Source organism: Bubalus bubalis, chromosome 7 (assembly GCF_019923935.1).
Source record: "Bubalus bubalis isolate 160015118507 breed Murrah chromosome 7, NDDB_SH_1, whole genome shotgun sequence".
In the NCBI taxonomy this organism is placed as follows: domain Eukaryota; kingdom Metazoa; phylum Chordata; class Mammalia; order Artiodactyla; family Bovidae; genus Bubalus; species Bubalus bubalis.
In genome coordinates this window covers 56,108,267-56,133,413 of record NC_059163.1, presented here as the reverse complement: position 1 = coordinate 56,133,413, position 25,147 = coordinate 56,108,267, and the positions used below count along the sequence as shown (strand labels likewise).

Genomic DNA, 25,147 nt, shown 5'->3' with positions numbered 1-25,147 from the left:
CTGGTTGATTTTCTCTGCATCATAGTTCTGTGGTTTTCCCATTAGTCACATATGGATGTGAGAGTTGGACCATAAAGAAGGCTGAGTGCTGAAGAGTTGATGCTTTCTAACTGGTGCTGGAGAAGACTTAAGAGTCCCCTGGACAACAAGGAGATCAAACTAGTTGGAAGGACTGATGTTGAAGCTCCAATACTTTGACTCCTGATGCAAAGAGCTGACTCATTAGAACAGACCCTGATGCTGGGAAAGATTGAAGGCAGGAGGAGAAGTGGGGGGACAGAGAATGATATCGTTGGATGGCATCATTGACTCAATGGACATGAGTGTGAGCAAGCTCTAGAACATAGCAAAAGACAGGGAAGCCTGGCATGCTGCAGTCCGTGGAGTCACAAAGAGTCAGAATGAACAACTGGCTGGTGACTGCCCTATTCTAAGCAGTGCTGACACTCTGGGTAAGTCTTGATGAGCTACATTTACAATTAAATCACCAGAATTGACTCCACAAATAGTCCCTGCCCAGGAAATTCACCCTGCTGTCCACTAATCCAGCTTCCACTCACTTTATATGGTGGGGAAATGAGTATCAGTCAGTTGTCACAAGTTCTTGCCGGTTGCCAATTACTTACAGTCATTCATTCAACATATACTGAGCACTTATTATTTACCAAGGGCTTTCCAGATGGCTCAGTGGTAAGAATCCATCTGCAAATGCAGGAGATGCTGGAGACCCGGGTTCGATCCCTGGGTTGGGAAGATCCCTTGGAGTAGGAAATGTCAACTTGCTCCAGTATTCTTGCCTGAAAAATTCCAAGGACAGAAAAGCCTGGCAGGCTACCATCCTTGGGGTCATGACGAGTCAGACACTACTGAGTGTCTGAGCACACACACACTATGTTCCAGGCATTCTGCTAGGTCTCAGGATGCAGTAACAAAAAAGGAGGTCAAGCCAACGGAGAAGATGGATTGGCCTGTCATAAAACTACCATGAGGTGTGGTAAATGTTTGGAGTTACTAAAGGAAAATATTCATTTCATCATTCATGCGATCATTCACTGATTCCCTCTATGACTATTTATTTACTGAGTCTCTGGGCTGTGCCACGTAACAGGCTCCCTCTGCCATGTGTGAGTCCGGGCACTGGTAGAGGCTACCAGCCTGAATCTGCCTATCCTCCTTCCCCAGTCCATCCCAGAGTCCCTCTTGCACTGCAGGGGGCTTCTCACATCCATGTTTGGACACCCTAGCCTACCTCTGGGGCTTCCTAGGTGGTGCTAGTGGTAAAGAACCCCGCTGGCTAATGCAGGAGACCTAAGAGAAGTGGGTTCAATCCCTGGGTCAGGAAGATCTCCTGGAGGAGGAAATGGCAACCCACTCCAGTATTCTTGCCCCGGAAATCCAATGAACAGAGGAGCCGGGTGGGCCACAGTCCATGGAATCGCAAAGAGTTGGACATGACTGAAGCGACTTAGCACAGCCTGCCTTCACAAGAAGCTTTTGCAAACCCTAGGAGCCAGCTTGGGTCTGTTTGAGTAGGGAGTGCTTAAGGCCTAGAGGGTGGTACAGGCTTTGGATGGGCCTGCTTCGTTGGCTTCACTCATTCATTCCCCTGTGAGTGGGGACAAGGGCAGAGGAGGCCAAGAGCATGCAGGGGTTGGTCCTCAGACAGCAGCCTCGGCATCACTTGACAGAGCTTGGTGGAAAGACAGAATCTCAAGCCCCTTCTCAGACCCTGGGAATCAAAATCTGCATCTTAGCACTCCAGGTGATTCGCATGCGCGTTTGTGAAACACTGCTCTAAAGGCCCTAATATCTAATCCCCTCTTTACAAACGATGAGTCTGAGGTCAAAGAACATGCAAGGGGAGGGGCACAGCTTGGGGCTGGGCTGCTGGCGGTGTTTGAAAGTACACTTCTGGGCGCCTCATATTCTCTAGTGGTGAATATGTGCCAAAGCAAATTTGAGAAAAATGTACCTTTTCAGTATCTCAGATTGACAGGGTTCTGGATTAAGAGATTTATAGTAAGTAATCTAAGGAAGAGAATTCTAAGTCCCAGGCAAAGTAATGAAAGGAAGGGTAAAGATAATACATCACTCAGGAAAAAACTTGAGGGGGGGTTGAAAACCTTTTTGTTTCCTATTTCATATCTGGATTCACTGCCCATGAGCTGGAGGGGATTTCCATAGCCAAAGCTAATCGTCTTTTAAAAATTCTTTATTTTTTCTTCACTTCTGCATTCCTTTGGCCTTTTCTCCCTCTTTCCTTAGGATATTTTAGTTCCCAGTCCTTTCTGATGCATTCATTTTGCCCTGTTTTTCCATACTTCTCTGTATTGCTTTTCTTAAATCTTTCACTCTGCTTCAAAGAACATAAAACAAAAAGAAGTGAAAGGGACAAAGGTCAAAAGTATGGTCTGGTGCCAACTTCATGATGCTACCGATTCCAAGCTATTAAATTTTTTAAAATATATATATAATTTTTGTTCATACATAAAAATAGAATTGCATTTCAATTTTGCAAGTGCCCTTCACCCAGTTACGATTATCAACACATTGGCTATTGTGTGTTAGCTGCTTTATTCTGTCTTCACATTGACATTTCTCCCCTAACTTTAATTTCCCCTTTCTTTCTCCTTCCCTCTTCTCTTTCTCTCTCCTTTACTGTTTTCTCTCTCTCTCTTTTCTTCTCCATCTCCTTCTCCTCCTTGCTTCTTTCTCTCCCCCCTAATCTCCCCCTTCCCACTCTCTCTTTCTCTGGCGTTTATTAAAGCAAATCCCAGACATCATATCATTTAACTCATTTCCTATACCATTTCCCGGAGGCAGGGAGGGCCACAAGAGAATATAAGCTGAGGAAATGATCTCTTATGATTATTTTCTTCACCAAAATATGGAATTTGTGTTACTGCGATAAGGGAAAATATAGAATTTCCCCAAACCTCTACAGGATACCCCAGATGGTGCAGATTTGATTTTCCATCTTTAGGTCCTCTGCCTTGAGTCTTTGAGGGGGGTCTATGAGAACTTTTTAATCTTCCTTTACCATTCAAGTAGTAACAAAATAACAGCAATCTTGGATGTTTATAAACCCCAAAGGAAATGCATGTTATCTTCTTGTTTCAAAGAGCATTCTGAGAGCGTCGCTTTTGCAGTAGAAATTTGTAAATGTGCAATTGGAAGAGAGTTTCTACGACAGGAACCAACACATTTCCCCCCCAGTGCAAACCCCCTGAGCTGACTGTTATGATGGTTTAAAGGTGCTTTGGATCAAGACCTAGAAAAGAAAGCGTGGTGTACAGTTGCTTTCTGCTCACACACATCAGATCTAAGGAGTATCAAGTAATTTGGAGGTGTGGTTATTTTCTATGAGTAAATGTCCAACTAAATTTGAATAAAATGCTTTCTAAATAAGTCAAATAGGCAGGAGCTTTGAATGAGGGAATCAATTATATATAGCCAGTGTCCTAAGGAAAATAATCCCAAGGTGGCACAGAGAATGTAATTATTGGGAGGTATGTGCCAACAAATCATTCCCTAAAATATTAATGCTATCAAAGAACAGCTGGATAATGAGAGAAACTTGACCCTTGGGGGACTAGCAGAGGTTGCTGCAGAACTGTGTGTAGTTGTGATGTCATGAAATTCCTCTAAATTTAACAAAAATATTATTAAGAGGTGTGGTTCTGGGAAAGTTATTAGCAGTAAACATGTCTTTGTAGTTTTGTCATCTTATCACGATCATTATATCTCACTGGTGCTGTGTGGTTCCACACTACTTTCTTCCTTAATTGCTCAGGATTTATACAATCCAAACAACACTCCTTAAAAACAAACAAACAAACAAACAAAAAAACCTCTCTAAGTCTGGCAAGGACTTTTCTTTTTTGTAAGTAAAAACACAGTACCTAAGAAATTTCTGCAAAAACAATTTCCCATATGCTTATTTAAGTTCTTTAACTCAAGAAAGACTGTCTCATTGTTTGTTTGTAGATAAAAGCCGGAACTTAATTGGGTTTTACTAAATAGCGTATTATTGTCCCACGTAATATCTAACAGAGCAATAAAGTTAAATATTTACACAGTCCTACCTAACATCTGAAATGTTGGGCATTATTTTTACATTCTTATAACTAAATGCTAATCCCTATATTTAAAGTCAGAAATCAGAAGTGAATCTTTCCTTGTAATATACTTGAACTTATATTTTAAAACAGAAACCGTTTTACTGAGTTACCAAAAAAAAAAAAAAGCTTCTGTGAACCGACTCGGACGCTCGCGAAGCCGCGAGCATGGTGAATGCTTTTGACCGCACACTTTCAAGTCTGCTGAGCAGCAAACTTTGTCTTTTTGTTTCACTCAACTTGCCAACATCTAAATCAGTGACACGGGCATTCAGCGTTTCCTTGGACAAATAGGTCGAGATACGCGGAACATATTCACACGAACCAATACATGGGGAGAGGAAGTTCAAGATGCCGTAAAAATAAATTCTTGAGTTGAGCGCAGGTTTCACATAACGCCAGTTCCATAGGGCACTTACCGGCTGAAGGCGCAGTGCCCCAGAAAATAGCACACGGGGGACACATCATTTAAATAAATGTGTTTCTTTGCCCGAACAGAAGTTCAGATCTGCTCAGTTATCATTAATTTTGCTCTTTTATATCCTTTGCGGGCGCGAATGGAGAAATTGTGCTCTTTGAGGTTCTGTGAGTTGCCCAGGGCAGGCGGAGGTGACCCTCGATTTTTCACCCGGCGGCACGCAGGTTATGCGGACGGGGGAGAGTGCGAGTGTATGCGCATTTGTCAAACGTGCCGTCCCTTCTGGAGAAAGTGGAAACCCAAGGGGAAAACGCAGCGCAAATGTGGAGGGCCTGAAAAGTCACGCCATCCGTCCGGAACCCTTAGAACAGGCGTCCCAGGAACGAGGCCGGATCTGTGCAACAGGTGACAGATGATTCGACAAACCTCAGCCGCCCAGTTCATATTTGATTACATCCCTAAAAAGCAAACCTCAGGTCCCCACTCGCGCGCCAACTCGCGTGGGTAGACGGAGACCCGGAGGCCTTGGCCCTCTGCGGAGTTTGCAGGACTATGCGGTGTGTGTGTGTGTGCGCGCGTGGAGAGGGCCTGATCCCCCAAGTTTAGGGTCGAGTCGAGTCCCGGGGGAGTGCCAGAGGAGGAGGTGGCCCGGGAAAGGCGGAGGAGGGCGCACGAACCAGAGGGCGCGCAGGACTCGCAGCCGCGCCGCGCGCGCTCGGGCGGCGCGACCCGGGAGGCGGACTCTCTCTTAACCCTCGCTGTCTCCCCCTCCCTCTTCCTTTTTAAAGGACGTCGTGGAGGCAGAGCTGTCAGCAACCGGGAGGCCGTTTGTACTTGGCCCGGCCAGGCTGACTCCCGTGACAGACAGGGGCGGGGGCTGAGGGGCTGCCTGTCCCGAAGCCCCTTACGTGGGCATCACACATTCTCCTGCTTTGGGCTCCGCTCTGGACCCAGCGACGGCGGCGAGTCCAGGTGCTGTGCGGCCCGGGAGTTGCCAGCCCCGGACGCGATGGCTCCCGTGAGGAGTGGGGTGGGAGGTGGCCGAGGGCTGGGCGAGCCCCTCGCGCCCGAAGAGTTATGAGCGGGGCAAAGGACCGCAGCATCAGCCCGAGCCGCAGCCCCGGCCGGCGCCTCCCGCGGGCCCTCGCCAACTCGCCCCCGCGCACCATGCAGACCCCCGGCCGGCTGAGCCCGCCGCGCAGCCCCTGCTTCCTCCCTGGCCCCCGCTAACCCGCAGGGGACGGGTTTTGGCCGCCCGGGCAGCTCCCCAGGCCGCTCCCCAGGAGAGGCGGAACCGCGGGGCGAGCGGAGCCCCGGCTCAGCCCTTCGCTCTCCAGCCGCGTCCCCCTCCCGGCCGCCCGGCGCGCCCGCGGCGATGGGGGCGCTGCTGGCGCTCTGCCTCCTCTTGGGCTGGCTGCGCGGGGGGCCGGCGGGCGCCCAGCAGCCCGGAGAGTACTGCCACGGCTGGGTGGACGTGCAGGGCAACTACCACGAGGGTTTCCAGTGCCCGGAGGACTTCGACACGCTGGACGCCACCATCTGCTGCGGCTCCTGCGCGCTGCGCTACTGCTGCGCCGCGGCCGACGCCAGGCTGGAGCAGGGCGGCTGCACCAACGACCGCGGCGAGCTGGAGCACCCGGGCATCACGGCGCGTGAGTACGGGCCCAAGCTGGGGCAGACCCTGCCCGGCCGCGTGGCCGGCTGCCGTGTGTGCCGACCTGTGCGCGCGCAAAGAGGCGTGCCAGGCCTTCCCGGGTCTACGCAAAGGGGACTCTAGAAAGTGGGGGGATCAAGGGAGAAGTGGGTGGTCGCGTTTCAGGTCAGGGGCGCTGTTCCTTTGCAGTCCCGATTCACGCCACACGCGGTCTCCGCCGGTCTGCCCAGGAGCTAGTTCGCAACGGACCGCGAGGACCGCGGGGCTTGTGCCCAGTGACTCCCGGCGAGAAAGAGAGAGCCCTTGGGCGCTCACGACATTTCAGAGAAGGGCTTTGGGGGCAGCGCCAGGCTGGACTTGAGTTTTCAGGGTTGGTGAGGGTGCCCTACTCTGCGCCCTGGGAGCTCCGGGAGCTTTGAGAAGTGCTGATGGCGCAGGGAACGCAACTCTTGGGGTGAGTTTATCTGTAGCCCCAGGGCAGTAAGGAACTTAAGCCACATTTGTGAGTGTGTGTGGCCGTTTGGTGGTGTTTCTAAGCCCCATTCTCACGACTTCCTTTCATTTCTCTGCATCGAATTACCCACTCCGGCCCACCCCCTATTGTCACGCTTTTCAGAAATGCCCAGGTCCTCCGGTTGGATATTTAGAAACCGGGGTCGCAGGGGCTTCCCCGCCCCCTATTCTCACGTCGGAAAACACGGGTCAAGTTTCCGCTTACTTCAGAGCGGAATAAATCACAACCCCAGCAGAGGAACTTTACACCTTAAAAAACAAACAAAAAAAACTTTCCACCCGAATCGGAACTTCAGGGAAACCATTTAGAGCTCCAGGCGATGGTTTTACGGCCGAGAAACCGGAGGAGCGGGGGCAGGGGACTGGGGGGAGCCGAGAGAGACCTTGACACCCCAGAACTCCAGAGCGGGGGTCTGAAGCCGGCCAAAGATGGTCCCCAGGCAAGGCAGGAGAGGCTGGAGAGATGATTAACGGTGCTGGAGCTCCAGTCCCCTGAGACTGACAACCTAAAGGAAAGGGGGTCTCTCACCTTAGAACTCCATTAGACCTTCAAGGAATTTAACTTTGGAGTGCAAAATACCAGTCTAGAGGATTGAGGAAGTGGCTTCTGGGGGAAAGATGTTCAGTGGAAAGTAGGGAACTCTAAGGCGGCCTGGCCTGTTTGGAAAGTACAAACTGGCTTCACAGTCACTCCCCTCTCTGCAGAGCAAGTGCTAAGTGCCGGGTCTACCTCGGGGACCCCATCCTGGCCTCCCGCAGTGCTCTGTGGCAGGAAAGGGGGCAATCTACGCATCCACCCAGACTGGGGTCTGGCAAAGCCTCAGGACCTTCCCTTGCCAGTTTGTCATTTTGGGCAAGTTACTTAACTGCTCTGGGCCGCTTCTCAACTCTAAAGTGGGCATGTTGCTCTCAGAAGAGTTAGGTTGTGAAATAAATGAGTGTATGGATGCTCAGCAAGGTGCTGAGTGAGTAGTCACTTTAGACTTGCCTTCTGCAGGGCAAGAAGTAGTAAGAAGTATTAGCAGTAGAAGTAGTAGTAACCTTCTTCTAGTAAGACAGGGCAGAGTGGGTGGCACCCGGAAGAGCTTATACCCAGGAGCCCACAGATCTTAGGGTGGATAGTTCCCTGTCACTCATCGCCTGTGTGTCTTTGGGAAACTCAGCAACTCTCCAATATGTTTCCACATCTGGAAACTAGACCATATCATTCCTGCCTCACAGGGTCACATGAATCTAATAAATACAAAATAGGCACACAGTAGGGTCTTAGTCAGACATGACTGAGCGTCTTCACTTTAACTTTTCACCTTCATGCATTGGAGAAGGAAATGGCAACCCACTCCAGTGTTCTTGCCTGGAGAATCCCAGGGACGGGGGGGCCTGGTGGGCTGCGGTCTATGGGGTCGCACAGAGTCGGACACTACTGAAGCGACTTAGCAGCAGCAGCAGCAGGGTCTTAGTCAATGCAGACTTGCTTTCTTCTACCTCTAAACCAGAGGTTTGCATCCCAAGGCAGCTCTATCAGGCAGGGGCCACACCTGGAGGACTGCTTGGGAGGTGCCTCTGGGTGGGAAACATTATGTCTGCCTTAGAGAGAGAAGGGAACTGGGGTTAACTCGGTCAAAAACGTGCACTCCCAGAAAGTGTGGGTCACCAACACCAAGGACCACACCGCAGTCTAGCTAAAGTTCAGTCTGACCTTCCCAGAATTTGAGTGGGGATCGAGAGGCAGGAGCGTGATGGTTGAAGGAGGCATCCCAAATTGAAAGAGGTATCCAGACAGGACAGTCTGTCATGTGGTAGGAGACAGTTAATGGGGGCCTGCTATGGATTTCTTTATACTGTTCTTTCTGTAGTCTTGTAAAATCCTGGGGGTTTCACTTAACAGGTCCGGCTCTCTTTGCTCAGATCGGAGATTCTTGGTTAGGAGATGGATTTTCAGCCTTAGCGTCCTTAAGCACCCCACTGTGATAAAACTCCTAAAACCTGGATTGAAAGCCAGTGTTATGGTAACCCCCCAAACTCATCTTTTCCCTCCCTCCAGTGCGTGGACAGGATAGAGTCTGTTCCTTCTGATTTCCAGATGTGCAATATGATGGCTAATTGCTAACAGAGTCTACAGTATCAGTCTGCTTCCTCCCTGCTAGGAGCAAGAATATTCTATTATCACAGTTTACAATTCAGAGGTTACCAGTAACAAGCTCTGAGAAGCCGGGCTGACAAGGTGGTTGAATGGACCTTCCACCTCCTACCCATGAGCAGCCTAGAGTTTGGGAATCTCTCGTCCGAGTACCTGTGCCTGTTTTTGCCTTCTAGAGCCTGTCTACGTTCCCTTCCTGATTGTTGGCTCCATCTTCATTGCCTTCATCATCCTAGGCTCTTTAGTGGCCATTTATTGCTGCACCTGCTTGAGACCTAAGGAACCCTCGCAGCAGCCAATCCGCTTCTCACTCCGCAGCTATCAGACAGAGACTCTCCCCATGATCTTGACTTCTACGAACCTCAGGGCACCTTCCAGGCAGTCCAGCACCGCTACCAGCTCCAGCTCCACTGGGGGCTCCATCCGAAGGTTCTCCTTTGCCCGGGCAGAACCAGGCTGCCTGGTGCCCTCACCGCCCCCGCCTTACACCACGGGCCACCCAATCCACTTGACCCAGCCGTCCGGATTCCTGGTATCACCCCAGTACTTCGCTTACCCGCTCCAGCAGGAGCCCCCGCTGCCTGGGAAGAGCTGTCCAGACTTCACTTCCAGTTGACAGGCCATGGCTACAGATCCATCGTCTAGTGCAATGGCACGCCTGTGGATGCTGCTGCCATGGCCACCAGGAATCCCAAGACAATTTCACTTGGACCAGCAACGTCATGGAGGAAAGTGCAAGGAAAATACAGCGCCTCTTAGCCTTGAGGTTCCTGGCTGCAGTCACAGAACGGCTGTATGAAGAAAATTGCTTTCTGGCTTTGAAAGCACAGTGACTATTACGTTTCAACTTATGCTACTTTTATTCAAAATATGCAGTAGTCCGACTTGAAAGTTACAAATCGGCTGAAGCTGTTTTATTGGACAACTCAGCTATCCTACATAGGTCTATGCGTTCTTTTTTCGTTATAAGTTCTTTAGTGAGTCATAATACAAATATATACATAAATAAGCAAAGAAGTTGTACCTGATTGTAATTATCGAAGGTTCATTTGAAAAATTAAGTGCTAAGTAAACTGAAGAGACAGTGAACAGCCTGTTTATAATTTGGGGAGCAAGTTAACTGGGAATAATATGAGCATCATGAGAACAGTTATTTTTTAAATCAATAGCTAAATTTTGTTGGAAATATAAGAGTGTCTTCAGAAGATTTCAATAACTGCATGAGAAATTTAATATTTTAAATATTTACTTAGATATTCATTGTAACAGAGATCTTATGTAAAAGCATTTCCCCCACCTGCCCAAGGGAATATTTATTGCAGATGTTTTGTTCAGCAACATTTAGTGTTTAAATGAAAGTTGAACAGTTGGGTCTTAAAACATTTATTTGTAAAATGAGTTATGTACAAATGTAAAGATTTGTAATTTAATGTATTTACTACACTGATGGTACTAATTATTTAGTAGTCACACTGTAATTTTTTATGTTAATAATAAGCGTGGAGTTCAAAGTTCAGCTTTGGCTATAATCATCTGATAGTATGTATCTTAAGTGCCACGGAATTCCATGTCTGATGACTAAATATTTGGGCATATATCCTGCTGGATTAGAATAAATAAAATGCTTTATGTTTTCATGAAATCTCTTTGAAACTTTAGATCAAAGTGCTTCATTGTATCTCCTTAATGGTACTCTCTGCTATTCAATAAAAGGAAATGTCTTTATCTAACATTTCATAATTTGAAATGAATAAAAAAATCCTACATTAATGTTGTATTATGTTCTAAAGCTGTTTTCTACATTGGGACGCCTGAAAGCAGCCAAGGAAGTGAACATTTATAGAGACATCAGCCCGTGGGCTGCAATCCTCAGATGTGTTATTTGCCTAGATTTAAAAATTGGGACATTTCTCATAAGAATCTGAATTTTGGCTTCTCATGGCATGAAGAGGATGTGGCACCAAGGGTGCTGTTTTGCCGGGGGTAGGAGGTCCTTTTCAGAGAGGGTCCTTGCCTTCCACCAGCCTTCTGCCTGGTCTCCCTGGCCTGGCCCATCTCCCTCCGTTTTGTTGCCTCTTGGCCCCTTGGGTGTCCTTCAGAAACCCAGGTTTATATGGGTTCATACTATTGTACGTCATCCTCAATAGCTCTTGTCAAATACAGATCTTTTAGAGGTGGAATGCTGACCTAAGAAAAGTCATTTGGCCTTGACTCTTTGTTTTCTAGTTGAGGAAGCAAGCTGGAAGATGCTGTGTCTTTGCCCAGACTGATGGCAGGAGCTCTGACTTCTGGTCTCCTGCTTTCTCCTGTAACTCATCCAGGTACCCAAAGTTAGCCCAGATAATTAAGGAATAAACATAGGAAGGAAGGGAGGGAGTGGGGAAGGCAGGAAGGCAGGAAAGAAAAGGAGGGGGCGGGAGAGGGAAGGAGGGAGGAAAGGCTGAACGTAAAGGATAAACATTTGTGTGAAGCTCTGGAATTCACTCTCATGTTATTAGGCTGGCTTTATTCATGTTTGTTACATACGGCTCCTTTGCTATTTTAATCTTTACTGGGCTCTTATGACTCAAACAGTATTCTCAATATTTATATGCACTAACTCTTCCCCCGCCACCAACCCCAGCAAACAATGCAACGTGGAGGTATTATAATTCCTATTTTATAGATTTGGAAACCAAGGCACACACATGAAGTAACTTGCCCATGATCCCTCAGCTAGTCAGTCCTGGAGCTGTCTGCATAACCAGATTCCAACAGCAAGGGAACACCAGCTTTGAGGTTTCTTTAATCGTCTCTGGGCACACAATCCACTGACAAATAAAGCATGAGGCTCAGGGCCTCTCTCCATGACAGTGATTATTAACTCTGTTGGATCTAGTGAGTTTTCCTTACAACAAATACTTTGTGTCATGCCTTTAACTGTCCACAAGCTTCGCTGGTGGCTCAGATGGTCAAGAATCTGCCTGCAATGCAGGATATCCAGATTTGATCCCTGGATTGCGAAGATCCCCTGGAGAATGGAATGGTAACCCACTCTAGTATTCTTGCCTGGAGAATTCTGTGGAGAGAGGAGCCTGGTGGACTGCAGTCCAATGGGGTTGCAAAGAGTTGGACAGGACTGAGCAACTAACACTTTCACTTTTAAATTTCCTAAAGTGAAATTCCTAGATCATATTACTCACTACACATATACTTGAAAACAATCAACATAATGTCTTACTGGTAAATAGAAAGGAGAACAAAAAGGAGAATTATTTCATAATGTAAAAGCTTCAGCAGATTTAACAGATGACTCACAGGAGAACCTCTTCACCCAGGAATCACTGAGATGTGACAGCTCCCCGTCCAGACCTACACAGGTTTACAACACTATCAATTTACACTCCAGAGTCGCCCTACTGTTACTGAGATTTTTTTCCCAAAGTTTGATCTTTTAATCTGTACCATAGTTATATATCTGGAAAATACAGTGTATATTTAAGGCAGCACAGAAACAAAAAATACTTAGATAAAATGGGACTAGATTTTTCCACTGATAGGAATGGAGGGTATTTCAAAGTCCTGCTCATGGACATCAAGTCTTGTTGGGCCAACTGTCTCATGCACTGTAGGATCTCTGAAGAACAGAAGTTCTATATTTTGAAAGGTAGCTATGCAGTTAATCGGTTCAGTTCAGTCGCTCAGTTGTGTCCAACTCTTTGTGACCCCATGAACCGCAGCACGCCAGGCCTCCCTGTTCATCATCTGGAGTCCACCCAAACCCATGTCCATTGAGTCGGTGATGCCATCTCATTCTCTGTTGTCCCCTTCTCCTCCTGCCCTCAATCTTTCCCAGCATCAGGGTCTTTTGAAATGAGTCAGCTCTTCGCATCAGGTGGCCAAAGTATTGGAGTTTCAGCTTCTACATCAGTACTTCCAATGAACACCCAGGACTGATCTCCTTTAGGATAGACTGGTTGGATCTCCTTGCAGTCCAAGGGAGTCTCAAGAGTCTTCTCCAACACCACAGTTCAAAAGCATCAATTCTTTGGGGTTCAGCTTTCTTTATGGTCCAACTCTCATATCCATACATGACCACAGGAAAAACCAGCATTGACATGACGGACCTTTGTTGGTAAAGTAATGCCTCTGCTTTTTAATATGCTGTCTAGGTTGGTCATAACTTTCCTTCCAAGGAGTAAGTGCCTTTTAATTTCATGGCTGCAATCACCATCTGCAGTGATTTTGGAGCCTCCCAAAATAAAGTCAGCCACTGTTTCCACTGTTTTCCCATATATTTGCCATAAAGTGATGGGACCAGATGCCATGATCTTCATTTTCTGAATGTTGAGCTTTAAGCCAACTTTTTCATTCTCCTCTTTCACTTTCATCAAGAGGCTCTTCAGTTCTTCTTCACTTTCTGCCATAAGGGTGGTGTCATCTGCATATCTGAGGTTATTGATATTTCTCCTGGCAATCTTGATTCCAGCTTGTGCTTCTTCCAGCCCAGCGTTTCTCATGATGTACTCTGCATAGAAGTTAAATAAGCAGGGTGACAATATACAGCGTTGATGTACTCCTTTTCCTATTTGGAACCAGTCTGTTGTTCCATGTCCAGTTCTAACTGTTGCTTCCTGACCTGCATACAGGTTTCTCAAGAGGCAGATCAGGTGGTCTGGTATTCCCGTCTCTTTCAGAATTTTCCACAGTTGATTGTGATCCACACAGTCAAAGGCTTTGGCATAGTCAATAAAGCAGAAATAGATGTTTTTCTGGAATTCTCTTGCTTTTTCCATGATCCAGCGGATGTTGGCAATTTGATCTCTGGTTCCTCTGCCTTTTCTAAAACCAGCTTGAACATCTGGAAGTTCATGGTTCACGTATTGCTAAAGCCTGGCTTGGAGAATTTTAAGCATTACTTTACTGCGTGTGAGATGAATGCAATTGTGCGGTAGTTTGAGCATTCTTTGGCACTGCATTTCTTTGGGATTTGAATGAAAACGGACCTTTTCCAGTCCTGTGGCCACTGCTGAGTTTTCCAAATTTGCTGGCATATTGAGTGCAGCACTTTCACAGCATCATCTTTCAGGATTTGAAATAGTTCAACTGGAATTCCATCACCTCCACTAGCTTTGTTTGTAGTGATGCTTCCTAAAGCCCATTGACTTCACATTCCAGGATGTCTGGCTCTAGGTGAGTGATCACACCATCGTGATTATATGGGTCATGAAGATCTTTTTTGTACAGTTCTTCTGTGTATTCTTGCTACCTCTTCTTAATATCTTCTGCTTCTGTTATGTCCCTAACATTTCTCTCCTTTATTGAGCCCATCTTTGCATGAAATGTTCCCTTGGTATCTGTAATTTTCTTGCAGAGATCTACAGTCTTTCCCTTCTATTGTTTTCCTCTATTTCTTTGCATTGATCACTGAGGAAGGCTTTATCTCTCTTGCTATTCTTTCGAACTCTGCATTCAAATGGGTATATCTTTCCTTTTCTCCTTTGCTTTTCACTTCTCTTCTTTTCACAGCTGATTGTAAGGCCTCCTCAGACAGCCATTTTGCTTTTTTGCATTTCTTTTCTTGGGGATGGTCTTGATTCCTGTTTCCTGTACAATGTCATGAACCTCCGTCCATAGTTTATCAGGCACTCTATCAGATCCAGTCCCTTAAATTTCTCACTTCCACTGTATAGTAATAAGGGATTTGATTTAGGTCATACCTGAATGGTCTAGTGGTTTTCCCCACTTTCTTCAATTTAAGTCTGGATTTGGCAATAAGGAGTTCATGATCTGAGCCACAGTCAGTTCCCTGTCTTGTTTTTGCTGACTGTATAGAGCTTCTCTATCTTTGGCTGCAAAGAATATCATCAGTCTGATTTTGGTGTTGACCATCTGGTGATGTCCACATGTAGAGTCTTCTCTTGTGTTGTTGGAAGAGGGTGTTTGCTATGACCAGTGCGTTCTCTTGGCAAAACTCTATTAGCCTTTGCCCTGCTTCATTCTGTACTCCAAGGCCATATCTGCCTGTTACTCCAGGTGTTGCAGATAATGGATAACATTTATTAAACACCATGTGTGTGTTGTATTACATGTATCATTTAATCTTCCTAAGCCTGAAGTCGGGACTCTTACCATACTTGTTTGGCAGATAAAGAGATCAAAGCAGAAAGATTGAACACTGTGCCCAAGACTGATGATAACAAAACCAAGATTTGAACCCAGGCCCGCTGTCTGCTTTGAAACCCTACATTCTTTATGGTGTGTACCTGGAAGTCCTAATTTTCTTAGGAAAAAAAAAATATTTTTTTTCTATTTGTAAAATGGAGATGTTAATTGTACCCTACTGCTGAGGGTTGTCTGAAGGAATCAGAAGTCAGAATCGTTGTCCCAGTGACTTGCACTGGGAGGGAGTGGGGAGGGAGAAGTGTCATCAGTCCATGGTCCATAATAGAAAGCAGATGAAATATCCTCACATATAAAAGCAAGGCTGAGTACTGTGGAAGGGGAGATGTAACACTGATTGGAGGGCACGAAACGGAGAAAATGGCCCAATGGTTTGATAGACTTAGTCCCTGGTAATCCATGGCCTCCTATGATACCTGGCCAACTCCTTATTGCTTGAGACAGAGCAAGCACCCTCCCACCCTGCACTCAGAAAAACATATTTAATAAACTTGCTTTTATTCACTGCAAAGCTAACATATTGTAATTTTAATTGTCCCCAATACATAGATTTTCCCTTATTTTTCCACCCTATATTTCACTGATTTTTTTTTTTTTAGCTTCCCCATGGAAGAGAATTTGCCAGATTGAGTTAAATCTATAGGAAAATTTCTTTCTAAAACCAGTTAGCCAAAAAGGTTCCTGAGAATATGTACAGTCACAATTAGGAGTATGATGCATTTCACTGGGTCTGGATCAGTTTACTTGTGCATAACCTAAAAGGCTTATTTAGTATATGTTCAGGAAAAATAAGGATTTACGAGCATGTTAAACTATTAAGGCAACAAACACATATTTTTATATGTATAAGACTTTCAAAATTTCAGTTAAACAGTTGCTAATGAAGTTATTCTGACAAGAGTTTATATTTGAATTGCTGGTTACTAGTCTGTACTTGAAATAGAGACTGAATAGTAAAAAATATTACATTTTCCAACAATTTTTATTAGCTTACTAGTGAAACGATCCAGGTTAGAAACATCTTTCTTCATTAAAATGAGTGGTTCTGTATACTGAAATAGAAGCTTTAGGTCTGAGATGCCTTAAGCACATAAAAACAATCTTTAAATGGGGATGATGTACTGGATTCATGTATTTCAAATTTGCTGTTTCTTTATGGTGGTGTTAGATGGTGGTGCTTAAGAGGCATGATGTTGAACGTGAAAATATTTGGCATAATTCACAGGTTACTTTTCTGAACCTTGTTTTGCTGTGATTTTGCATGGGGGACCCATACTCAATTGTTGCCCCAGGAAAAGGTTGTGGGGAGGGAAGTGGGGTCCCAGACAGGGATGCATACACCGCCCCTCACTCTGATGAAGCCGGAGGCTCTTCACGTTGCTTCCCCATTGGGTCTCTGAACTCATCCTGTTCTAACAGTTTTTCAAATTGCAGTTTCCCCTGTTCCTTTTATCAGATGGTGATTATTTTGATTGTCTTGTCCTCATTTCCAAGGTTTTCCTATATTTTGTCTCACGTGGCAATTTTACTATTTTCTGGTTACTTCCTTCAAATTTTATTGGCCAAATGTGGCCACTCTGTCATAACACTTAAACAATTTTGGTGGGGCTTAGAAATCTTAAGAACTTCATCCTGTGTGAAAGAAGGAGCCATGAGTTAGTTGTTGACTTACAGGCTGATTTAAACCTGTAACAAGGACAATCTTGGAGGCTTTCTGATTGAAGAGTCAAAATATAGTAATTTTATTTAGAATTATTTTATTTTTGTCATTATTTTGGCCACATTGTGTAGAACGTGGGGATCTTAGTTCCTGGACCAAGGATTGAACTCACAGCCCTTGCATTGGAAGCTTGGAGTCTTAACCACTGGACCACCAGGGAAGTCCAAAAATTATTTTTTGATAATTATTGAACTACCAACTCTTATAAAATTAGAGTTAATATACTCCACTTTATATTGCATTGAATGGGATTTACAATGCAGGGATATTTTCAATTATCATTGGGGTTGTAGATAAAATGTCAACATTGTTATTAAACAGATATACACCTTCTCAAACTATAGTTATTGCAGTTTTGAAGGTTTTATGAAGAAATATAGTTTCTAAAACTAGCAATTAAAACGAACACTTTTCTTTATGTAATGGTATAGTTTATTTCATTTTTAATAAGAGGACAAAAATGTTTAAAATTTGCAGTTTAAAACATGCACATTCACAAAAGGCCAGTGACATATAACACTGCGTAGAACTGAATATTACTCGACTTTAATAACTATTTATAAAACACAGTGCATTGAACATCGAGATAAACACACCTGAGAAAACTACTATAAACACAGGTTTGGTACTCTCCACTCATGCAGCTTCACAATTTCTACAGCAGTTTCAGCAGGAATGGTTTTTCATGGAGCTGAAAATTCTATTTTATTTTGAATGCAAACTGCAATTTTCCATAGTAGCTGCCTTCCAAGGCTGCCTTTTTTAATTTTAACCTAATAAACTTGAAAATGTGAAAAATGAAGCTTGAAGTAGTAAAACAAACAACAAACAGTATTTACTGTATTTATGGCTTCTAGTCTAGAACTATGAAACAAAAACACGTACTTTTAAATATTCTGCTCACATCTTTGCAAGAGCAGATTTACCTATGGAAAGTTGCTGTTAATTCAAAGTAAGCAAGTATGAAATCTAGCTTTTTTTTTTTCCCCTACTTAAGGGAGATTTATTTGCTGAGAAATTTTGTGAGCTTTATTAAGCAAAGTTCTTAGAGGCAAGCGAAACAAAAGTTTCAATTAAATTAGTTCAAATTTGTTTGTAAAATAATTTACTTATTAAAAAAAAAAGTTGTGTGGAGGACCAGTTAATTTGTCCATTGAATATTAAGTCTCAGGTAGGCCATGAGAGAATTTTATAAGGCAGAAATAAACATCAAGATCTACAGCAATAGCCATGCGTTGGCCTAGACCACTTTAAATATTAATTCATGCAAACCATAAACCTATCAAAAACACAGCTGCTCTCATACAGAAAATAAATCAAGATGAAAAATGGAAAACATTTATTTCCTTTCCTTCAAAATTCAACTTACATTCCATTTTAATAGCTGTTGAAGGTTAATTAAAATGCAGCAAAGTATAACAGTTTCACAAGTGACTTCACTTATTTTAATGTGAGAAAAATCAGACTGTGGTCTCTTTAAGAGGCATTATAGAAATGTTCATCATTAAAAAGCATTTATTAGGCACCAGACTGCATGGTGTTTACATTAAGTAATTTACAAAAAAAATTCCATGGGCCTGGTTCATATGATGTGAATAGGGTGGCAATTTGCTCAATAAATTTTGTACATGATTATAGATTTATCAGATGATATAAGTCTTAGAACCAGGACATATCAAAGGGCAAACTGCACAAAAATAAACACTAATGATTATTTAGCTTTGTAATAATGATGATTTTGTTATACATAAAAATTTGTGAATATGCAATCTAGTACATTCAGATTAGTATTCATTTCCTGAAAGAACATTTTAAGTGACAGATAAGTGATGTACAGCATACACAATGCAGAACAAATTATCACATGATTTTCACACTGGATATTTAGGATGCAGGACTGCAAAATTAAAATATAAAATGTAATGACCAGAATAAATGTAGATTTCTTGAATTCATTTTTTCCCCCTGGAAACTAAGAGGAATTGCTGATTCCATTCAGTGACCACACAATTCATGTAAATGGCTAATACTGAATATAATACACATTCACCTGACTTGATTAGAAGAAGTTTTCCATTAACTTCACCACGTTGCCCAAGCAGGCTCATGTCAGCCAGTGTTGTGTGGGAGGGTGGATGGCGCTTATTCCATTTAAAATTTACTACATTCCTGAGAAACACCATTTTTCCTGCTCATACTTTCTACCATATAGCATCTTTCTGGGTGTGAGATACCAATATATTTTTATATGTATATATAAAACATTTAGAGAGTTCATGCTCAATATCACTGTGTACTAGTCAATGCTAAAGAAGCAACTTCCAACTTTTCAATGCAAAATAAATGAGGATTTTCTGCTGTGAGTAGTATTTTCTGAACTGTAAACATTGTAAAGCAATGGTGTTAGCTTTTGCGAGAGTCCCTATAAGGGACTTTTTAATTGAAGAATGTCCCTTATTTCAGAAAATACACATTAAAAGTCACTTCAACTATTTATTTTAATCCTGGTAAAACTGTGTTACCCACCCCCACCCCACCCCACTTAGGAAGGTAAAGAAAGGAGGGTTTTCTCTAACACTACCAAGTCGCTGCAGTTGGACTGTTGTCTTTTAAGTTTTACCAAGGTGGTCACTCCCTGCTGCCCACCCCTCAACTCCCTACCGAGAAGCTAAGAGGTTTACTTAATGTTGATAACTCAAAAACAGGTCCATGGGACAAAAGGGCATAAATCAGTCATGTTTCAGATCATGCTCTTTCACATTATTAACCATGAGTCCGCCACTCATGTTGAAGAGCTCCACAGAAACAAATCATGTTTCAAGGTAAAAATAAAGCTTCCAGTTTTCTTAAGTCAGAAAATTCAGTTCTATTACACTCATCACATTTTTACATTAAAATTATGGAGAAGGATGTCACCTGTGAGGTGAGGGGAAATGGAAGCAGCCCTTCTCTGGAACTGCTATTAAGTGTTTCTCCCGAGGGATGTACTTCATTCTTCTTTTTTTTTAAAAAAAACCTTTATTCCTTTTACTTGATTCTTGTTTTCCATTTTTTTGTGGTTTGACTTCACCTGTCATCACGGAGGCCCAGATGCTCTGAATAGCCATTCAGTAACAAACACTGTGACATCTGAGTTTTGAAGATGATCTTAGACTCTTAGACCTGTGGTCTTGCATATTTGAATTCATGCTTTTCATAATCTGAACTCCGAATGGAAAGGGTGTGGAGAGTGAAGTATGTCACCTTCTTAACCCTTTTAAATTTCAAGTTATGTATGTCATAACCTCTCTTATTTGTAGAAAATGTGGGAGGCATACATGTAACTAAAGAGCTAAAAATTCAGAGAAGGAAATAATATATAGACTAAAATTTTAAATCTAGATTGAGAAAAAGGGTGAAAAAGATGTGAAATTATTAAACTCAAGGAGTGATTTGAAAATCACCTCTCTTCTTAATTGTAGTTGACTTATTTTTTTAAAGAGGAAGTTCTATCTGTTTTGCTGGTAAGTCCACTTAAAGGCAAACAGGCTTTTGAATACAAGGCAAAAAGTTTGCTTCAATCTCTGAAATGTATCTGAAAGCTAGAATTCTTTTTATTTCTACATGAAAGCATTATGTTAAAAATAGTGTAGAAAACTGGTTGTGGTTTTTAAACAGCCCCTTCTCCATTAATTGTTGGCATAGCAAAATAGGCATTTTCAGGAGATATCTTGGAAATGCCGAAACAATTAAATTGAATCTATATTTTAAAGCATGTTAACAAAATCTACTCATGATGAACAGATCTCTTTGTAAAGTTATAGGCTTGAATAAAATAGGTGTTTTTAAAACGGGGGGAAAGTACTACTTATTTGTTCCAGTTAGCAGCATGTGACTAATTTTGGGAGCTGCTTGATAGGTGAACTGTTAAGCTATTCTTGGTTATAAGTTCAGGGTAGTCATCTGGAATGGGCACTACTAGGCAAAACCAAAACACAGGACAAAAAGCTGAGCCTACAGGCGTTACAAAAGCCCAGGCGTTTATCTGCCATGGTTTTTCAAACACCTCGACAGAAGTATTGGAAATCTCACATAAACACTTAAGTACATTTTTCTTAAAAATAAAAAAAGAAAACTCAAAGACAAAATGACATCACTTAATCTACAGCAGAAGCCAGGTTGTAAGAAAAATCTCAATGATGATGAAACCTCATTAGAAAGGACGGAGACACAGTAAGTACAGTTTTAAAAATCAGTATTGTAACGACAGTCACATAACCACTTGTGCGCTTCCACTTGAACAAATAGACGAGACAAACGAGAAAGAAGCATTTGTAAGGCCAAAGGTGCAACATCACAGATATTAGTAGCAAATGCCTCGAAATACTCATTTTTACAAATCACCCTTAGATTTGAAAAGTCAGGCATGCAGATCTTACAGCAGAACTGGAGGTAAACTTTCTTGTAAATTTCTGGGCAAATGACTACTGAAGGAGAAATAGTAATACATTTATTGAACTTCTTTGGCAGACATTTATCAAGACAATTTTTGACACAAACACTTATCATTAATGTCTTGTTTAGAAATTTTGCTCAGTAAGTTGCTTCCTTAAGAAGGCTGTTTCCCGCCCCCTCCCAGCATGTTCTGAAATCTAAATTTGGATATCAAGAGTCCCTCTAACTTACTACCATTTTACAGATTTTTAATGGTGAATAGCCTTGTGGTGTATCCAAGACACTGTTACAGCTCCAGAGTAACAGCAAAAGAATACTGACCTTTCCTCAGTTGAAAAAAACACTCTGGCAAGATACAAGGTCATTTTCAATGTCTGTTTACAAAGACTTAGCAAATACTTTAGAAAATCTGAAAGAGATGGTGTTACAGTATAGTTGCACAGTGCTTACGTCTATAATATACATGAATCTGAATGTCAGTCAATGAGATGAGCTCAGATCCACTTCCCCTCCTTGGACCAGACTGGAATTGGTCAGCAGATTCTGGTGAAGACCTGGGACTCCCCTTAGAGACGTAGCCAAGCTGGCCTTGCAGCCCCTCGACCTATCACCACTCATCAGGTCTCTGCTTTGTGGTATCATACGCTCTAATCACTTCAGACTGTGAGACGATTCCATTTTCATCTTGAGAGAAAGCATACCCATCTGTAAATTAAAATAGAAACGGTGAGCTTGAAGTTACAGGAAGTCTCTGTTATTCTGAGTTTTGAGTGTTCATTTTCTAACTTGGGGAGCTAATGCATCCTTCCCTGCCTTTGAAAGCATAAAGACACTAATTTTTAACGTCTGGAAACGATACGGATTCAACTGCAAAATGAAGAGTGAGACGATGGTAGCTTAGATCCTCGGCGTTCTGCTCCCTGGATGAACAGATGCTGTAGCCCCCCTCCATTCTCCCTTCAGCACATCATGTCCAACTCCTCCAACGTCTTGCTTCCTGCTAGCAGAGGGGTGGGGGGGTGGTGCAGTCAAGTGGGAGCGTGTATTCCAAATAGATCAGGCGGATGAGAGTGAAGGAAGAATAAGAGCGAGGAGATAAACACACACAACTTCCCGCAGAAGATATGGTTCTGGACTCGCAGCATCTACAAATAAACTCACTCATGCCCTAGCCTGGTCACAGGGGGCCTGGGGATAAGAGATGACCCCCGAAGGGATCACATCTTTAGAAAAGGCCTCTTGAAGCATAAAGAGCAAAAGCATTAAATATGAGTATATATACATGAAAATAAATTACATGTGGAGACAACATGAAACAAAAGACATATTACCAACACAAATGCATTTACTACAGGGCTTTATATATCATATTCTTTCTGAGATCCTTCAAATGTTAAGAGGGCATGATACCTAATAATTTCTTACAACTCTAAATATTCATAAATATTTTTGAAGGGGAAAATATATGTTTCATTGTGTGCTGTTTCACACACATGTCATTGTGTATGAAAGCTGAAAAGGCTCTTGCAAAGTTATTCAAGTAGAAAAGATAACAATACCGAGTAAGCTTTTAAGAGTTAAGATTTATTTTACTGGTTCTTTTTTAAGATTTAAGGAGGTAAGGGGCATGCAGAAATATTTTTTGTGAAGTGAAAGCAGCAAGATTTTCAAATGCTCTATCTTTTCTGCTGAAAGTGAGATGGCTGTGGTCAAAAGACTCTCTAAACATTTGTTATTAATATTTATACACTATGTTGCAAGTGTGCAAAATTTGTTTTAGGTGTTAATTGTAAATAGTTAAATATCCTTCAAGTCAAAATACTGCTCTTATACATGCTGTGAGGTAATGGCGGAGAATGTGTTTAAAAATCAGAACTCAAATACTTACGGAGCAGGTTTTGTTGCAGTGATTCTGACCGGTACAAGTTCACGTGGTTCTTCTTAAAGACGTTCTTGAGCAGTTGCGCCCTCTCTGTGAGGCTGCAGAGCAGGTGCAAACGTGTGAAATGAATTATCAACTCGGCAGGGACCCCGGCGTGCCCACAGGACCACCAGAGAGAGTCAGACTTAAACAAAAGACTGTTTGAGAAATCTGTAGTCTACTCATTCTTTTTCACCCTCTTTTCTCAGACAGCAAATGAGGGTTCAAGTATTTAGACAGATACTTTAGAGGCCAGTTTCCCCTACAGTTCAGAAGAGTTTTGTCCCCAATAGTGCAGGCAAAAGATGTCCGCAACCCCAGTTTTTAAGTCAAACAGAGATACAGAACCTGCACAATACAATTAACAAAAAACACAAAATCCACCAGTAGTGACGGTACCTTCTAAAATCTTAGCTGACTTACTACATATAGCAAGTATGGCATTTGAGAATTAAAAAAAAGAACCATTACTATACCTTTTTCCTACTTGGCATATATTCTGGTATAAATTAATTTTTTTATACAGAAAAATCCAAAAAATTATGTAAAGAAGAAATCTCATAGACTTTTTAATTAGAAAAAATTCCATTACCACTCTAATATGGTATGAAATGTGCTCCTTAATCTCATTTTAAAATAAAAAAAGTATTTTCAGAAAATAATTTACTAGGTAAAGTGACAAGGAAGAACACTTATTTTTCAATAAACATTTAGAATAATCTTTTCTGCAGAAATGAATCCATGTAATTATATAACTTCTAAAAGCAGAGTGCAAGAAATACTGCGTCTGTTTTTCTCTCCTGCTCATAGAACGCTGTTTCACACAGTGGGAAGTCAAATATCTGTCAAATAAATAAATTTGAATAGTAATTCTGAAATGCACTTTTAAGCACCATCAATCCTCCCAGTCATGCCATTTCTCCACTGGTTGATTTATAAAACTTTGCTTTGATATTAAACCACATAACAAGCATGAAGAGCTAATAAGTAATCCACATGTGTTGCAGCAAATGTTTATGCAATTTTGTTTTAATCACTGGAACTGACTCAGTGGACAAATTTCCATCTTTTAGCTTCCCTATTTTAAAGCTTTGGTTAAACTGCTGTAAGTTATGTTAGTTCTGTATATTGCCAATTTTTTTTAGACCTTGAAATGGAACAATATTTATCATACACAAAAAAAGAGGATCATCTGCAAAATGAACTCATTGTAATTACAGAAACATTTAGGCTTTTGCTGAAGTAAAATATTTGGAAATGTTGACATTTGTAGTAATCTTCCACAGATATTTTTTAAAAGTCTAGGGGTGTTAACTGGTACTTATTAGACATACTTTATTGTCACTGGGAATTAAGGCAAGAAAGCTAATTAATCTTAAAACTCTAGCAGTTTTGCAAAAACTTGTAAAACTTGTTTTTGCCAGTGAAATAAACAGATATGGGGAATGAGAAAGAGCCATTTTTACAGACTTTTCTTACTCTACTCTTAAAATGATCTACCATTACAGACCTGGGGACTCAGAGGGACACTAAAACATCTAACTGCTTTGAGGAAGTCAGCAGCTTTAGCAGCAGGTGGTCTGACTGTTAGCAGAGCACTGTGGATGGGGTGCTGGGAAGTCTCTGGTGTTTAAAACCGAAATGAATGACTACAGAAGACTAGAGGACAGCAGTGTATCATGATGGAGCTTCTTCTTCCCAAAATACGTTTTCCAGGTTTTAGGCTGGCCTTCTTAAATGCATGATCCTTCAATATAGAAGTGCCCCTTTCATATTATGGCAACCAAAATATATGAGACAATGTAATTTTGTTTTGTAATGGCCATTTAAGGCTATATTTTCACTCAGCTGTCATGTCGCATTAACATCTAGGGTTTATTTGAAGAAAGAAGTTTCTTTCTGGGGAAAGAAGCACACTACTGTGGAAAGAGCCTGGGGTCTGCAGTCTTTGATTTAATTCTGTTATTTATTAGCTGGATTGCCTTAGGCAGCCGTTCTCAGACATCTCATGGAGTTTAGGAGGACAGTTCCTAACCTCGGGCTGATGGAAGATTCAGGAAGATGGCA

At 42.5% G+C, this 25,147-nt stretch overlaps 2 protein-coding genes across 10 annotated transcripts in view; one reads left to right on the top strand and one right to left on the bottom strand.

Annotated features, from left to right (window-relative positions):
- Positions 1 to 5,092: 5,092 nt before the first annotated feature.
- On the top strand, positions 5,093 to 10,573 carry SHISA3 (shisa family member 3). Its single transcript, XM_006073845.4, has 2 exons — positions 5,093 to 6,188; positions 9,020 to 10,573. Exons 1-2 carry the CDS (start codon positions 5,912 to 5,914, stop codon positions 9,457 to 9,459), a joined length of 717 nt encoding a protein of 238 aa, XP_006073907.1. The 5' UTR covers positions 5,093 to 5,911; the 3' UTR covers positions 9,460 to 10,573.
- A 6,578-nt stretch (positions 10,574 to 17,151) lies between these two features.
- The window catches only part of ATP8A1 (ATPase phospholipid transporting 8A1), a 235,296-nt gene continuing 227,300 nt past the window's right edge, over positions 17,152 to 25,147 (bottom strand). For all 9 annotated transcript variants that reach the window (XM_025290107.3, XM_025290109.3, XM_025290108.3 and 6 more), the window contains 2 exons: positions 23,048 to 23,139; positions 17,152 to 21,864 (listed from right to left, as the gene is read on the bottom strand). In XM_025290107.3, coding sequence (XP_025145892.1) covers positions 21,767 to 21,864; positions 23,048 to 23,139 — 190 coding nt within the window. In that variant the 3' untranslated portion in view covers positions 17,152 to 21,766. The remainder of the gene's footprint in view (positions 21,865 to 23,047; positions 23,140 to 25,147) is intronic.

Bases quoted from the DNA above. Each gene is read 5' to 3' on its own strand.
- SHISA3 (XM_006073845.4), top strand. From the start codon at position 5,912: ATGGGGGCGCTGCTGGCGCTCTGCCTCCTCTTGGGCTGGCTGCGCGGG. The intron at 6,189-9,019 runs GTGAGTACGGGC...TTTGCCTTCTAG, and splicing joins GCACCCGGGCATCACGGCGC to AGCCTGTCTACGTTCCCTTC.